This window comes from Lepidochelys olivacea (genome assembly GCF_965140295.1).
Source record: "Lepidochelys olivacea isolate rLepOli2 genome assembly, chromosome: 4".
NCBI classification, from domain to species: Eukaryota; Metazoa; Chordata; order Testudines; family Cheloniidae; genus Lepidochelys; species Lepidochelys olivacea.
In genome coordinates this window covers 42,454,196-42,471,167 of record NC_140414.1, presented here as the reverse complement: position 1 = coordinate 42,471,167, position 16,972 = coordinate 42,454,196, and the positions used below count along the sequence as shown (strand labels likewise).

Here is a 16,972-nt window from a genome sequence, read left to right as displayed (position 1 = left end):
GTTAGGATAAGGTAAAGGACTGAGCCCTTAGAAGCTACAGGCAGAAGCTCTTCTAAGTAACAAAAAGGGAGTTTTCATTTTACTCTATGAGTAAGTCTTGGGTTAAATTCATATTGTCTGCAAGTCACTTTTGGCTCCCACACTGTGAAATTTCCTTCTAAAATAGTGTTGATTTTTGGAAATGGCTGAGGGAATCCTAAGCCACTGCCAAATTGCTGCCCAACAAAGTTTGCACCAAAATTAATTACGGTATTTAGCATGTGTTGCCATTATAATTAATTGGGCCCACACTGAAAGGAAAGAAAAATGGGTTTTTAAGCAATAGTTCTTTAAGATGTAGCAGGAGCCTTCTGTTCTTTGTTAGAACAGCTGCCCTCGTGGTTCTGTCTTGATGAAATCACTGCCCAGTTTCTTTTTTCAGGAAGATCAGTGTTTACATGCTCAGCTGTCTCAAGTCAAAACAGTTGTAATTTGTTAATAAGTCACTAACCAAATATTATTACTTGGGAATCTGGTACATAACCAGATGCAGAATGTAGCTTCTGTTGAATTTTGAATGTTAGAGAAAATATAAAACCACCACTCTTCACCCCCTCACCATACCCCAATGGAAAAAAATGTAATTTACCAACCAAAATGATTTATTAAATGCACATGTGGCCTGAACTCTCAAAGCATTCTCTTTTTGTTTTTTTAGAAAAGAGGTGATAGTCAAATTGCTTTATTATCCTGTACCTATTCATAGTGTCAGCACAGAGTATCTAACATCAAGAGAGATAAGTAAACCAATTCCAGTAACAAATTCAGAACTGCCTCAGCCCTTGAACTGAATCTTGGCCTTTTTTTCTCCATTTACAATTTATTTTAAGTGATTCAGTGTTCATAAAGGAGATAAACTGACAATCTTGGGGACTATTTATCATCACAAAAGGCAATGGCAGTGCAAGCTTTCCAGCAACAGCCTTATAATGTTGCTGAAGTATGAAATGACCACCCATAGGGGGTGCCTAGATATTGTGGTAATTGTGTATTAGCAATGACCTGGAGTAGATCAATATGAAATGCTGGTTCAGCCTCTGTGTTTATTTAATCCTGGGCCTCTTTGTTGGGACTGCAACTAAGCGTGTCAGATCTGTGACTGTTGTAGTGTTGGTTCTGTGTGGTGGATGCCTATTCATTAGAAACTATAGATCTGAAGGCATCTTCTAGGAAAAACGTAGAATTAAAATATACATAATTTGACAAACAATACTAAAGTGTTTGCTATGTTGTGGGCCCTTAGCTCCTCTCCCTTGGTGTAGGTGAAGAGAAGGTTGGGGCTGCAGTGGATTGGGGAGTGCATGCAGCTCATTTTGCACTGGACTGAGGGCAGGTGTGGGAAGGGAAGTCCCACTGACATAAAGGGGTGGGTCCCTACTATCTGTGCTGGTCTTTTTGTGTTACTTGGGTAGCAGTTCTGACAGCTCTGGAGCTCCTGACTTTTCTCCCTCTGGGTTAGGGTGGACCCTTATCTCCTTTCGGTCTAGAGGATGAACAGTGGAGTGGGACTTGGGAGACCTGTGTTTCATTCACAGGTCTGCTACTAGCCTGCTGAGTGACCTTGAGCAAGTCACTTCCCCCCCCCTCTCTGTGCCTCAGTTTCCCCATCTATAAAATGGGGAGAATGATACTGATCTCCTTTGTAAAGCACTTTGAGATGAAGAGTGCTGTATAAGAGCTAGGCATTTTTATTCTTATTATAAAATGAGGGAGGAGACAGAATGGCTTGGGTAGAAAAGGAGGATTCTGGATAGGGAAAATAGAGTAAGGCCATGTGTGATAAATGAAGGGGGTGGGAGGAGCTCCCTTTTATGGACACCCAGACAGCCAGTCAGCTATTAAATCCCTCTTGGTAGCTGTTCTCTACCTGCTTTACCTGTAAAGATTTAAAAAATCTGACTGCATGCACAGGTAAAAGGAAGTGAGTGGGAACCTCGCCAAAAGAGCCAATAGGAAGGCTATAACTTTTTAAAATTGAAACAAGACTCCCCTTTTGTCTGTCTGTGGTTGTTCTCCAGAAGAGCAGGGACAGGGCTGGACTATGCTGTAAGAGCTTGCGCCAGGTATGAAAAATCGTTAAATCATTCCTAGAAACTACTCATTTAGAACCCCAGATATGTAAGTATATCTGGAAATGTCTAGGAAGCTGCAATTAGGTTTATTTCTTTTATTTCTTTAAGTCTTGTGGACTTCTTTGTGCTAACCCCCAAATGCTTTTGTTTTGCTTGTAACCATAAAGCTGGACATAAAGAATGGAAGAAAACCATTCTTGACGCTTAGTTATTATATTTGTTCTTTTTAAATCTAGCAATACCCTAAGTTTCCAGATGTATTTTCTTTCTTTTTGTTTTTAATAAAATTTATCTTTTTTTAAGAACAGAATTAGGATATTTGTGTCCTAAGCAGTTTGTGCATATGTTGTTTAATTAGCTGGTGGCAACAGCTGATTTCCTTTGTTTTCTTTCTCAGCTTTTCCCCGGAGGTGTGTGTGGGAAAGGGCTTGAGGGTACCCCACAGGAGGAATTCCCAAGTGTGCCTTTCTAGGTTTAAAGGTTTTTTTGGGTTTTTTTTTTTGGAATTGGGTGGTGGCAGCATCTACCCATCCAAGGTCAGAGAGAAGCTGTAACCTTGGGAGTTTAATACAAGCCTGGAGTAGCCAGTATTAATTTTTAGAATCCTTGTGGGCCCTCACCTTCTGCACTCAATGTGCCAGAGTGGGCAATCAGCCTTGACACCATGTCTACACAACCACTTGTTGGTATAACTTATGTCACTCAAGAGTGTGATAAAACACCACCGAGCGACATAAATTACACCGACAGAAGTGCCGGTGGGCGTAGCACTATGTTGGTGGGAGAGCTACTCCTGCCAACATAGCTACTGCTGCTCGTGGAGGTGGTTTTATTATGTTGACAAGAGAACTCTCTCCTGCCGGCATAGAACAGCTGTGTTGGTGCCACTGTAAGCTCCCTAGTGTAGACATGGCCTTAGCGAGGAAACATGCAAAAGGGATTTTGGGTGGGGATGAAGGAGAGTGGAAGTTGAAGGGTAGAGTAGGGGAAGGAGAGATTTGGAAGGGGAAGAAGAAAGTAAAAAGAGAATTCTTTACAGCTACACACACCCAGCATTTAATGATCTGCCCTCCTCTTCTTCCATAATTAACTATCAGCCTGAGCTGGTTGGCTGTTGAATGTCAAGGTTAATAAGATATCCCATCAGTATGAATGAACGCTGCTGTCTTGCAAAGCATATGCATTCCAGGTACTGCCCTCACAGCAAATAGCATGAGCATAACATGAGCTTCACAATAAGCAAAAAACGCACAATTGGTTTTATTCAGTATATAGCATTGGTTTTATTCAGTAGTTTTCTGTTCATCTGCATGCATTTAGTACACATTGCTCATTGCAGTTTAATCTTAAGCCTGCTTCTACACTGAACCTGAACCAGATTCCATTGGAATCTGGGATGTCTTGTGATTTGGGTCTTTTTGCTATGTTTGTGTTGTGCCCATTTTGTGATTCTTGTAAAAATGTCCACTATCCTTTTGCTTGCCAGAATGCTGGCCATCACTTATTAACCAGAGTATTATACCCTGTTCTTCATTATGTAAACTAAACCACACAGTGATGGAGTTATTGACACTTCTGTGAGATGTGTACTTGTGTACAGAGAAGGAAACACATGCTGCCTTATTGAGCTCTATCTTGTCCTATTCTTTCTTAAGCAGTTTCTGACTGCTAGGAGTCCTTTCCTGGTGATCACATGCAGTGCAACAATATTGTGCATCACATCCCTAGCACTGTCATTCCTAGATGCACTTCACAGTATAGAATCATAGAACTGGAAGGGACCTTGAGAGGTGATCTAGTCCAGTGCTCTGTACTCATGACAGAACTAATTATCTAGACAGTTCCTGACAGGTATTTGTCTAACCTGCTCTTAAAAATCTCCAATGACGGAGATTCCACAACCTCCGTAGGCAATTTATTCCAGTGCTTAACTAACCTGACAGGAAGTTTTTCCTAATGTCCAACCGAAACCTCCCTTGCTGAAATTTAAGTCCATTGCTTCTTGTCCTATCCTCAGAGGTTAGGAAAAACAATTTTTCTTCCTCCTCCTTGTAACAACCTTTTATTTACTTGAAAACGATTATCATGTCCCCTTTCAGTCTTCACTTTTCCAGACTAAACAAACCCAATTTTTTCAATCTTCCCTCAGAGGTCATGTTTTCTAGACATTTAATCATTTTTGTTGCTCTTCTCTGGACTCTCTCGAATTTGCCCAAATCCTTCCTGAAATGTGGTGCCCAGAACTGGACACAACACTCCAGTTGAGGCCTAATCAAAGTGGAGTAGAGCAGAAGAATTACTTCTCATGTCTTCCTTACAACACTCCTGCTAATACATCCCAGAATGATGTTCGCTTTTTTTGCAACAGCATTACACTATTGATTCATATTTAGCTTGTGGTCCACTATGACCCCAAGATCCCTTTCTGCAGTACTCTTTCCTAGGCAGTCATTTTCCATTTTGTATGTGTGCAGTTGATTATTCCTTCCTAAGTGAAGTACTTTGCATTTGTCCTTATTGAATTTCATCCTATTTACTTCAGACCACTTATCCAGTTTGTCCAGAACATTTTGAATTTTAATCCTATCCTCCAAAGCACTTGCAACCCCTTCCAGCTTGGTATCATCTGCAAACTTTATAAGCGTACTCTGTATGCCATATCTAAATCATTGATGAAGATATTGGACAGAGCCAGACCCAGAACTGATCCCTGCAGGACCCCACTCGTTATGCCCTTCCAGCATGACTGTGAACCACTGATAACTACTCTCTGGGAATGGTTTTCCAACCAGTTTTGCACCTACCTTATAGTAGATCCATCTAAGTTGCATTTCCCTAGTTTATTTATGAGAAGATCATGCTGGACAGTATCAAAAGCTTTACTAAAATCGAGATATACCATATATCGAAAGCAATCAGGTTGGTTTGACACGATTTGTTTTTGATAAATCCATGCTAACAGTTACTTTTCACCTTATTATCTTCTAGTTGTTTGCAAATTGATTGCTTAATTATTTGTTCCATTATCTTTCCAGGCACAGAATTTAAGAGCATCATGCCAACTCAGTCATTTTAGCAAGCATTATATTCTCATAGATATAGAAGTACTGTAAGTAAGATGGCTATCCATGCTACACTCAGGAAGGGGTGATATTGTCCTAGTTTATTACCCTTTACTTTGGAAAGAAGCAGCAACTAATGATTTTAAAAACATTCTTTTTCACTTTCAAAGAGGAGAAGAAGATTGCTGGTTGAATAGTAAAATGGGCCTGAGCTGACATGGATCTGAACTTCCCCAATTTCCCAAAGTTCAGGGATATTCATATCTGGGGTTTTGGTTTGGGCATAGCTCTAAGTAAATTGTTAAGTTACCTGAGCTAAACCTCGGAAAGGTCTCCTGCGCATATATTTCTACAAGAAGCATTTTCACTACATGGAGGAGAGAGGAAGAAAGGATTTACCGACATGCATTTTATTTGCTATTAAATGCCATTGGCAGATGGTGTCTGGCACTCATCAGAAACAAGAGACGCTTCATAGAGGAAATTATATTCTCTAATATTTCCTATAAATGTTTTCATTTTATCATGTTTAAATAGTTCATAGGAAGCACTGTCACATCTTTTTATGGGATGAATTCAAGAACAAAGAGTCTTTTCTTTTTTTTAAAAAAGTAAAGTGAGTACACAAATAAAAAAAGATTCTTCTGAAATTGTCCACTATCCTTATGCTTGCCAGAATGCTGGCCATCACTATTATTAACCAGTGTATTGTAACCTGTGCTTCATTATGTAAACCGAACCATACAGTGGTGGAGTTATTGACAATACTATGAGATGTGTACTTGTGTACAGAGAAGGAAACACATGCTGCCTTAAATGGCCCAGAATATCAGGGTTGTTACATGTGTATTGTGTTGAGCACTGGAAATATTAATGTATACTCTAGCTATATCAAAATATGCTAAATTATAAGGTGCATAAACATTGAAATTAGCAGTCTAAGCATAGTCCAATTGATTTTTAAAACTCTTGTACGGTTCCCAATCTTTGCTCAGAGGAGGCTCAGAACAGAATAAAAATGAAGAATGGATTATCTTTTTGTGGAATAAAGTGGGCACAGTGCAAATGCACTGGAGATGAGCCCTGAGAGACATTTTCTTAAATTCCATCCATCTTCACCTCATAAAAGTACTCAAAGCCTTATAAATAATTTAAAAAACTAATGGACGTGGTTTTTAAACAATGTGAGGCTGTTTTTAAAGAAGCGGGTCATGAGCAGATCTGCAAGAGTGGAAATGGAAAATGCACTGCTTCTATGCTATGGTTACCTTGAGAGGTAGAAAGGCATGGTGCGGTGTGTGAGTGCAGCCTTCCTCAGTACTACTGCTCTGTTAGGGCTCAAGCCTGAGCACTTTGACCTTTCTGTAGCAATGCACTTAAGCATGTGCTTAACTTTAAGCAAGCAAGTAGTCCCACTCACTTTCTTTGCTGGATGAAGGCCAGAAGGCTCTTGCAACTTGCAGGAATGAGCCATATAGGTTAGTAGTAAAGACATAGTGCCTAATGACATCACAGTAAACCTGTGTCCCCATTGTTACAGAAACAAACACTCTTTCATTGTAGATACATAGATAGATAGATATGTGTATATATATAGATAGATATTTAGATCAGCATTCTAGGGAATCTGATCTTTAATGTGCTGAACCATCCCTTATCAGTTCATTACTCACCAACTCATACTTTTATGCAGGTTCTCACTCAGTCTTAGGTATGATGCTATAGCCCTCTTTGGCAGCATATAGTTTATTGCAGCATTTAACTGGCACTTCAATGAAGGGTAGACATCCCCCCAGAAACATGGCTGCTACTGTTTTGGAGCCTCATATTGCAATGCACACTTCTAGGGGATGCTGGAGTCACTGTCTTTGAATGGATCTGTGATCTGAAAAAGACACATTGTGATGATAAATTCACAGCTGTGTGATGCATAAGACTGTGATAAAGGTAAATGTCTTACTGGCTAAGGTTGTCATATCCTTGTCAATAATGACCAGTAAATGCACAAGTCTGACCGTGTTCTTTATTTTTCATTTCCATTCTGACATAACATTAAGAGGATAGAGTAAAATGCTAATTTCCAGGCAGTACAATTCGTAGAGATCACTCCCTGGAAGTTTAAAAATAATTCTGTCTCCAACCTTCTGCCTCATAATAACACCATCTAACACTCAGTATAATTACCACAACACACATGAGCTATTTCTTAATTGCAGGGATGACATTGGCTATCTTTTGCTTATTGAGATCAGATGCATTTTACTTCCTGTTAACTTCAGAGCAATTCCACTGGAAATATACATAAACATATGGAAAGCAGTTACCGCTATATTTCTTGATAGCTGTATAATTAATTTCTATTGACAATGTACTTACTATTACTAAGTCTAATCCAATCACTATAAGTAGGTAAGTAGCAAATCCAGAATAGATAGCTTCCCCACAGAGCTAAATAATGAACTTTTAGAGAGATACTAATGCCTCTCCATAGGTGAAATTTAATTGGATAGCTTTATATGTAGTGCTATGAACTATGTTTTTCACATTGTTCATACCAGTTCCTTCATCACCGAGCCTGAGATGGTGATCTGCAAAGCAGATCTGTAAAGGAGAAACAAAATAAGACTACTAAAAAGACAAGAGTCATATTACCTTCAAGGAGAAATTATGTCTGGAATCTAAAATTTCCAGCTTGCTATCATGCAAATTTAAACAAAAACATCTTCATTTGAGGTAAAGAACACTTTTATGCAGTCTTTCAAGTCTTCTCTGTAAACAGAAGTTTGTTTTTTAAAGCAAAAATAGAGATGATCAAATTCAAATAAACAAGAATGTCTTGTGATATCAGCAAAAGTGGAACAAGTAAAAATGAGTTTTATGGCATCACAAAACCATCACAGCAATTTTTCAATCTGTAAAAGAATACCAGGACTGGAACTGTTAGTGTTCTTAAATCAAGTAAGGAAGTCAGGAGGGAGGAAAGGATGCTCTGTGGTAAGGCAATAGAGCCTTCTTTTCTCAGCCACCAGTTTGAAACCAATCTGTATCCAATCTTGTTGATACAGGCTGAGAGTTGATACAGGCTCCTGGCTGTATGTCGGTGAAAGTTATACGAAATGCTGGGATCAATCCAGTTCTTAGGGAGGCTAAGGCTACTTCAAACAGCACCATTACAATTAGCACTAGTCAGCACCACTGTTCGCAGTTTAAGCTGCAGAGATGGAATGAGCATGTAGATTTAAATCTCACCAAATGAGGGTAAATCCATCCTCATCATCGTATCCACTCATTAAACTCCGCACCTGAACATAGTCATTATATGAACAACATACCCTGATATCTCAATGTCTGTACTTTGACCTGTTAACCTTTTACGCCCAGATGGGGATATTGCAGATTATGTATTCCTTACACCATCCAATCCTAAACCGAACTTCACACCCCTTGGTAATCTGTACATTATTCTCTGATAACCAGAAACTTCTACGCTTAAACTCTGTACCATTTTCTTTTTATTTTAACGTCATCTTAATCAAATTCTTGAACTTTCCCTTTTGAAGTGGCCATATTGGAAAGGGGTTAATCTGTACTGGTGAGGAATTGGTTATTCCTGTAGCCCAGAATGTATGGTCTCTATGAGATAAATGATCCCAGTCTTCTCTAAGATTTTTCTGGAACTTCTCACAAACACAAAATTTAGGTGAGGAGGGGAAATTTAAGTGCTTTCTGCGGAAACCTACACTGCATTTGAAAGTATCAGACCTGGCTCAAGCTATCAGCACCTTCACGAGGAATAAATTCACTTCATAGTTTCTTGGGGTGAAAAATAGGAGTGCAATGAATTGTGGAAGTATTAGGAACCTATGAATATTAAAGCAGACAAGACAATTGAGGAAGGTCAGAAAAAATCGACTTCTTCTAGGCATACTGTTTGAGAGAGGTCAGATTAAAATCAAAAGAGAAAATGGGGTGCAGGACTGTTTGGTTTGTTTCTAAACTTTGAAACAAGAGAGGGGAAAATGTCTAAATGTATCATTTTAATGTCCGTTCATGGGGAAGTTGATGAAGGAACAAATCGAAAGGGATGCTACAGATGCAGATGAAGTTGGGGGCTGTAAAACTTTCAAAGAGGCATGCCTCCCAGTTAGAGTGTGAATGTGCAAACTAATTGCACAGCTAGTTTAGAATTTTTTTTTAATTATTACAGGAAATTGCAAGACTCAATCTTCCAAATACAGCTACTGCCATCTATTGATGTCCTGCTGTTGTAAGTTTTATAAAACACTTTTGTTTACCTTTCAGATCAGCATCTTCATGACCCATTTGTCCAACTACGGGAATGACCGCCTGGGGTTATACACCTTTTTGAATCTGGCCAACTTTGTTAAGAACTGGACTAACCTAAAACTACAGACTCTGCCTCCAGTTCAACTGGCTTACAAGTACTTTGAACTCTTCCCTGAGCAAAAGGACCCTCTCTGGCAGGTAATATAACATACCTGTCAATAGTCCCACTGATAATTCTTCAATTACAATGCACTTCTAAAATCTTTTGCAAAAAGACACATTAAAAATGAAGATATTTTATTTTGTTTTAAATGCCTTTTTGGGTTTATTTTATTTTCTTCAAGGACAACAGCTTTGACTGAGAATATATTTGCATATTGGTTAGCTGTGGTCTGCACAGATAAAGCAAGGCACTTGCTTAAACTCAGTCAAATACTAGCCACTTTAAGAGCAGTTGGTTGCTATTTATCTGAGCTTCCCTTCCCTCTTCCCTCGTGTTTTCCTGACGCATCACATTGTATTAACTTATCTTGATGCACAATCATTAGGATGAAAACAGATGAGTGAGATCTACCACAATGCAGATTCACTGTGTCCATTAATATGGAATCACTAGCATTAAGTTACTGTAGCTATAGCAAGGATTCCCAGAATACAATATCCCCTTCTTTAAAACAGCAAGGAAAAAATCCCATATGGGAGATAGTGATTAGCATAAACAGTTACTTTGAAAATAAAGAAATGTCTTACCCCAACTCAATGATGACTAGTTCCCACCTCCATTTGAAATAAATGCCAATGCTGCCTGTAATGCCAGGATAGCAATTGTCAGATAATTATCACATATTCATGGTTCCTCTCTGATTCAGCACATGATATGCCAAAGCATACTCTGTTACACAAGTGTAAATCCAGAATAACTCAAAGGAAATATGTGCACTTATGGTATAAGAGAACAGAATCTGTTTTTAACTAGTTTTGGCAAGATCTGCAGCTAATGTATAAATTGGCCTAACTTCCATTGATAGAGCTATACTGATTTGCACCAGCTATAAATTTGTCCCATTATATTTAGTTAACTTAATGAATTAACAAATCAGGTCTTCAACAAACCATTACCAGCTTATGCAAAGATAACATCAGTGTAATAACTCTTGAAAGAATAATCAACTCTTACTTTTTTCTTCAGATTTTCTGTTCACACATTTTTATTTTGCATTAACATGTAGTAGAATGTTAGTGTTGAATAATATCCTAAATTTCTCTTTTTTTCCTGTCTTTTGGATTATTATGTAAATTTAAATTGTCACTAACTACTATATATTTGAAACTTCTTTGTCACCTAATAAGTAATATGAATAGCTGGAAGGCATAATAGTAATAGGTAATTTTAACCATAAATGGAAATTTGTTTGTTAATACTTAATATTTATTCCTTTTAAATCTAAAACGAACTTAGGCCTCAATCATGCAAAGCCGTTAGGCGAGTGCATTAATTTTAGGCACATGAATAGTCTTATTGACTCATTTACTTGATCAGCACCATAGTGATTATGAACTGTGTCACACTGGCAGAACTAAGGAATAGTGTCCTCTATAGATAGAGTACAAGAAGGAGCTGTGCCAGCTTCTCCAGGCTGCTGTACATCTGCCTTGACTTAGAGAGATTTCCTATAGGGATGAGAAGGTAGTTTAGGCACTATGCCTCAGAGAAGAGACTGTCAACAAGACTTTTAATTATGCTGTGACTAGCTGTATTATATGGAACGGAATTATAACCAGCAACTCATGTTGTAAACTATACCATACAGAATTGTATCGTGGTGACTTTCAGTCACTAGAAGAGCTGACTAATGTGGAGCAAACAACTTGATCAATTAATTTAGCTTTATTTTATGCCCCATGGAATATCTGCAAGCAGATTTTACTTCAAATTTATTAGACTAATATTTTTAGATTTTTTGAAAAATGAGAAATAGTTCAATTTAAGAAAAAATGGAAAAATGAAAATGGGCTGTGGGGTGGGCGGGGCGTAAAAGGGAAAAAAAAAGTAGGTTCTGGATTAAGACTTTAGAAGTAACAAATTTAAGAATGAAAGAGTATTCTCCCCCAGTTTTCCATTTCGAAACTTTTGTGTTTGAAAAATGCTAAACAGCTGTAATAACTTAAAATTTGGGGACGTATCTTTTATCAGGTGTAAATGAATTTATTTTAACTGAGCTACACTTATTTATGCCAGCTAAGGAGTTGGCCCTGATATTTTATGGATTAATAGTGAATCTTCTAATTTGAGCTGTGTGTAGTTGTGATAGGTCAGGTAATTCTCCTGGTGTGCCTATTCCTGACTGTAAGCAGTATGTAAGGTTTCCAGCAGAAATACTGAAATTCACTTCACACTTTACTTACTGTGAACATTTGTATCATGTCAATAAAATAACCTCCCACCTTAGTTTTCAAATGCTTATTTACAATGGGGGAAATTACATTTATCTGTCTAGATCAGTCCATCTGTCTATCCATTTACGGAGTGCCAATCACATTTATACCTTATGTAAATGAATATTCTGAGTTCCCTTATTGCATTCTGTATTTCAGTTGCCATTGTAACAACATTATGCTTATTTTGGGGCCCTTATTCTGAGAGAAGCTGGACACCTGAAGTGATATTCTAGCTCAACCAGAAGTTATGGGCTTGATGCAGGAACAATTTGGCAAAATTTTCTGGCCTGTTAAGCAGGAGATCAGACTAGATAATCATCATGTTCTTTTCTGGGCTTAAAAATCGATGAATATATAAACATAGAAGTCCCATGCACGTAACACATAGGGAGAAAGAAGGAAATGTTATAGCCTCACAAAATTTTCATTTTGACACTGATCCTGCAAAATGTATACAATTGCTCAACTTTACTGATTTCATTGGGATTACTCTAGGTCTTAATCCCACAACATATGGAACACTCTGATCCCGATGTGCCAAAACACCCAAGCATGTGCCTAGAATTCTTACTTGATTGGTTGGTTAGGGCCAGAGTGCTTAGTTCCTTGCAGAACTGAATTCCTGGGGTGAAATTTGAAAAGTGTTACCACTGACTTTAACCATGCTAGAATTTCACCCCAGTGCATAAAATTAAGTATGTGTGTAAATCTCTACTGCATCAGGGCAATTGAAATTTTCTCCAGAGCAGCAGAAATAATTCTTCTTCTCCCCCTCAGAATCCATGTGACGATAAACGTCATAGGGATATCTGGTCCAGAGATAAAACTTGTTACCATCTTCCAAAATTTCTTGTGATTGGACCTCAGAAAACAGGTGAGAAATAGTGAATTGCAATGACTTGAACAGAGGGTGTGATTCTAAGCATATTGTAGCCCACTTTTTGGTGTTGTATATATTTATTTTGGAATAATGCGTGATAGAGTAAATTCAAATGTAAAGAGGTAATAGAAACCAATAGCTGCTGTTAACTCTTCCATTGCTTATGGGGAGAAAGTGGCTTGGATAAAATAGGAACTCTCTTTCCGAACCATCAGCACTTTTAGAACCAAGCCCAGGTTGTTATCACAGTACTCCGACCAGACGTATTGTTATATCTCACAAAAATGCCTATTCTCATGGGAATTCCAGTTGATTTTGCAGAATCAAGAGGCTTGTATAGTTTTGTTAATACCTTTCTTTGAAGTGGAAAGGCTCCTGAGGTCAAAATAGCAACACTTTGCAGTTATACTCCTTCCTATTAAACTAAAGGAATACTTTTTCCCTGGTAATTATGGAATTGGTTATGTTGGTGATAACTTTTGGGTGGGAGCAGTTAGCCTCATTACAAGGGAGGAGGCACATCAAAATACTAAGCTATGTTTCAGGTGCTGTTCCCATGCTTTGTTCCAATGCAATTTTCAGAACACAGGGTCAAATTCACCCCCCCTGCATAGGGTCAGCACAAGACATGTGCCCTATTTTAAAATGGGATTTCAGTAGCACTCAGCTTCTGTACTTGCACTCTATGAATTAAATTCTCCCCATGTACAGAGAAGGTGCAGCATTTCATTCCACCACAATGAAAACAATGCAGTTAGAAAAACTAGAAACCAAATATAGCCAATTACCAGAACTCAGTATATACCAGTGTAAGGAATAATTTTGTCCTGATTACTTTCTCTGGAGTTGAAGGATAATAAGAGTTAAAGCATTTCAGTCATGATGTTTTCACTTAAATTATTTTATATTTTCTACAGTTGATACCTACCTCCTTTGTAAAGTGTTTTGAGATCTAAAGATGAATAGCACTATATAACAGCTAGGTATTTATATGGATCTCATGTAATCATTTTTCCCCAGAAACTGATTTAAGTTTTGTGTCAATGTGTTCTGCATTTAGCAGACATGTAATATGGAAGTAGTCAGAAAGTAGAGCAAACATTCACAACAAACACCCATTTTATTATGCTGTGAGACACAAAGATAAGATAACTATTAAGAGCTCTGACCAAATACCTTCACAATGTTTGCAATCCTAATAAGAGTATTTATCACCTATATAGTCCCTTTCATTTGGGGATGTCAAAGTGCTTTACAAACTTTAAGCCCAACAAACACCTCTGTGGGATAGTATCTTACAGAAGGTGGAAGCCCAGGCAAAGAGAAGTTGCCCAAGGTTACATAGACTACATCTACATGTATGTGTGTGTAGAGTACAGACATGGCACCTCCCCAGAGTATGGGTATAAATAGCAGTGTAGACAGTGAGGCACTGCTTAGATGGATAAAGACATGCAGAACTTTAGGGTATATACCCTACACAGCTCTCTACACACACCCATCTACACTGCTGCTTTTAATAGTGTAGTGTCCTGCTGCCACCCCCTGGCCAGAGCCATTCACTGCCACATGTAGCTACACACCACAGTGTGGATGCGGCCTGTTTTTCACTGCTGCGTGGAGCTATACATACCCTACGTGCCACTGACAATGTCGACAGGCTAGGATGAGTCAGTGATAGAGTCACTGATACACTGATTGCTGTTGCTCTCAGCATTAGGCATTATCTTGAGAACATACCTTTAAATTCCTGTTCTCTTTTAAAAAACAAAATATATATATATATTTCTCAACCAAGTCACCATAAATCTCAACCTGGAGGTAAGATGTGAAAAAATCTTTAAAAAGATAGCCGTTTTAAATGGTGTATAATCAATTAATAGAAAGTTTAAAAAGACATTCTGCTGCAAGCTCAAGTGACACCACACTTTTCATTTCCAGTGGCAAAATAGCGAGTATGAAACTATCTTTCTTAGTGATTCCTGCAAACAGGACATCCCAGCTACTTATGAATTTAAGCCTGGTCTAACTCTGTAAGCATCTACATTAAAATGTAGCTCCAATCGATGTAATTTGCCCACTATGCTGACTTAATATCTCTACCTCCGCAAGAAGCGTACTGCTTAGGTCAACGTAGTTAAGTCAACGCAGTGTCAGCGTAGACACTGTGCTGCTTACATTGGCTGTTGCTGCCTTTCAGAAGCTGTCCCACAATGCCCCACACTGATAGTTAAATTGGTGCTCCTGGTGAGGATGAACACCGTCGACACAAAGAGCATAGTGTGGACATGCAGAAGCGACTTAATTAGTGTAGTGGCTGTACATCAATGTAACTTTGGACTTCTTAATTTTGTAGTGTAGACTTGCCCTTAGTCTAGTTTGGTGGGAAATAATGTTATCACTTAAGCAGAGGATATGTAACATCTAGCAATCCAGAGGAGATAAACAGATATTGACAAAGACTGAAAGAAATGAAAACAGTCCTACAATAATTATTTATGAAAAGCTGTACGAAACATGCTTTGTTTTAACATGAAATATGTTGCAAAATTTAGGGCCAGTTTCTGCCATTGTATGCACAAACATGGCTTCCTCTGACGTGAATAGAAACCTCACGCCTGCATCAGAGCAGAATTAGGACTCTTGAGAATGAAAGAGTTAATGACCACAGAACAAATAAACTTGCATGTATTATCTCTTCATGTTTAAAACTCCAACATGCTAACACATCCTTTCATTAATGAGAATGTATCTTATAAAAAAAAACTTTTTAAATTTTCCTCTTCATTTGTGCATATTTATTCAGAAATACTTGCTTAAATTTAAAAGCTTTAGATGTATCCTACCCTTCCTATGTCAAATAATCCTGTGTCTTGGGTTTTTTCTCCTTTTAGGAACAACAGCACTTTATTTATTTCTCCTTATGCATCCTTCTATCATCAGTAATCTCCCTAATCCAAAAACTTTTGAAGAAGTTCAGTTCTTCAATGGAAACAATTATCACAAGGGAATTGATTGGTAAGAAGACTAACAGAAAAAAAAGTCTCTTATTAACACATGCTAAATCACAATGGAACAATTATAGAAGTATATGTGACACCCACATAATTATCAGATGAATTTCCTATGTCTGGCACTATCAGAGTGAGTTAGAAACTAATTCATAATGATGGGACACTTAATCAAGTGTTGCCCTTAATTTTATTTAGATGTTACAGTAACTGTCATAGTTTCTAGTAAACTAATACAATAGAGAACCCAATTCTGATGCCTTCTCCCCATGCTGTGTTATACCTTACTCTGCAATTTCATCATAATCATATTCATTTTAATAGATCGTACCGCCCTTTCTCAGATTGTACTACTCGTAAAGCAGGGTCTTATTCTAAATGTGGCATAATCTAGCCATCGAGACTGCTTGTGGAGTAAATTACTATTCAGCATAACAAAACGTGGCAGAATTGAGCCATTAATAAGGAACTTTAGATTGTCATTCCCCTCAGACTCATTAACATGGGTTTTTAAATCTTTAAAGAAATTATTTTGTAACGATTCATGTACCAAAAGGTACTAGCTGTCGTCACACTTATAGTAAAGCTAATATGAAGGAAGAACATTGCGAAACATATGTATTTTAAAAGGCTAATCTTGAATTGTTTAAATCATACAAAACTGTAATATGCTGCAATGAAGAATAGAAACAGAACTACACAATATATTTTTAAAAAATCACTGAGAACAACATTATCACAGTGGCTACACTTAGTTTAAGAGAAATACTGAATTACTAGGTTAAAAATGTTGCGAAAACCCAGGGGACGGAAACGCTTCATTGTATATTTTTTCATACTACATAATGAAGCATGTCTCATATTGCTATTGATATTACCAGCGTTCAGAAGTAAAAAAGCGTTCTTTTATTAGCCTGAATTTCATTGCAAGATACATGTCTATTTTTGTAGTTTTTGTTTATGTCTGAGACATGTAGAGATTGTATCATAACAAAAGGTGAGGGAGGTTGCAGATTTATTTTGTTAATCCCAACATACATCTGGATGCATGGCCTATATCCATGGAAGCATTCAAATAATATATGGGATAATGAACCTATAGTGACATTGCAAGAACAAGAAGCAGAAGATAATTCTATATTGACTTTGTTTCTAAAACATCCATCTTGCTCTGCACAATAC

The 16,972-nt window shown here is 37.8% G+C and overlaps 1 protein-coding gene across 3 annotated transcripts in view; it reads left to right on the top strand.

The window, feature by feature from the left end:
- Window positions 1–16,972, top strand: part of LOC311519589 (bifunctional heparan sulfate N-deacetylase/N-sulfotransferase 4) — a 175,493-nt gene that overhangs the window by 138,013 nt on the left and 20,508 nt on the right. For all 3 annotated transcript variants that reach the window (XM_084626233.1, XM_084626235.1, XM_084626234.1), the window contains exons 8-10: window positions 9,476–9,658; window positions 12,677–12,773; window positions 15,674–15,797. In XM_084626233.1, coding sequence (XP_084482359.1) covers window positions 9,476–9,658; window positions 12,677–12,773; window positions 15,674–15,797 — 404 coding nt within the window. The remainder of the gene's footprint in view (window positions 1–9,475; window positions 9,659–12,676; window positions 12,774–15,673; window positions 15,798–16,972) is intronic.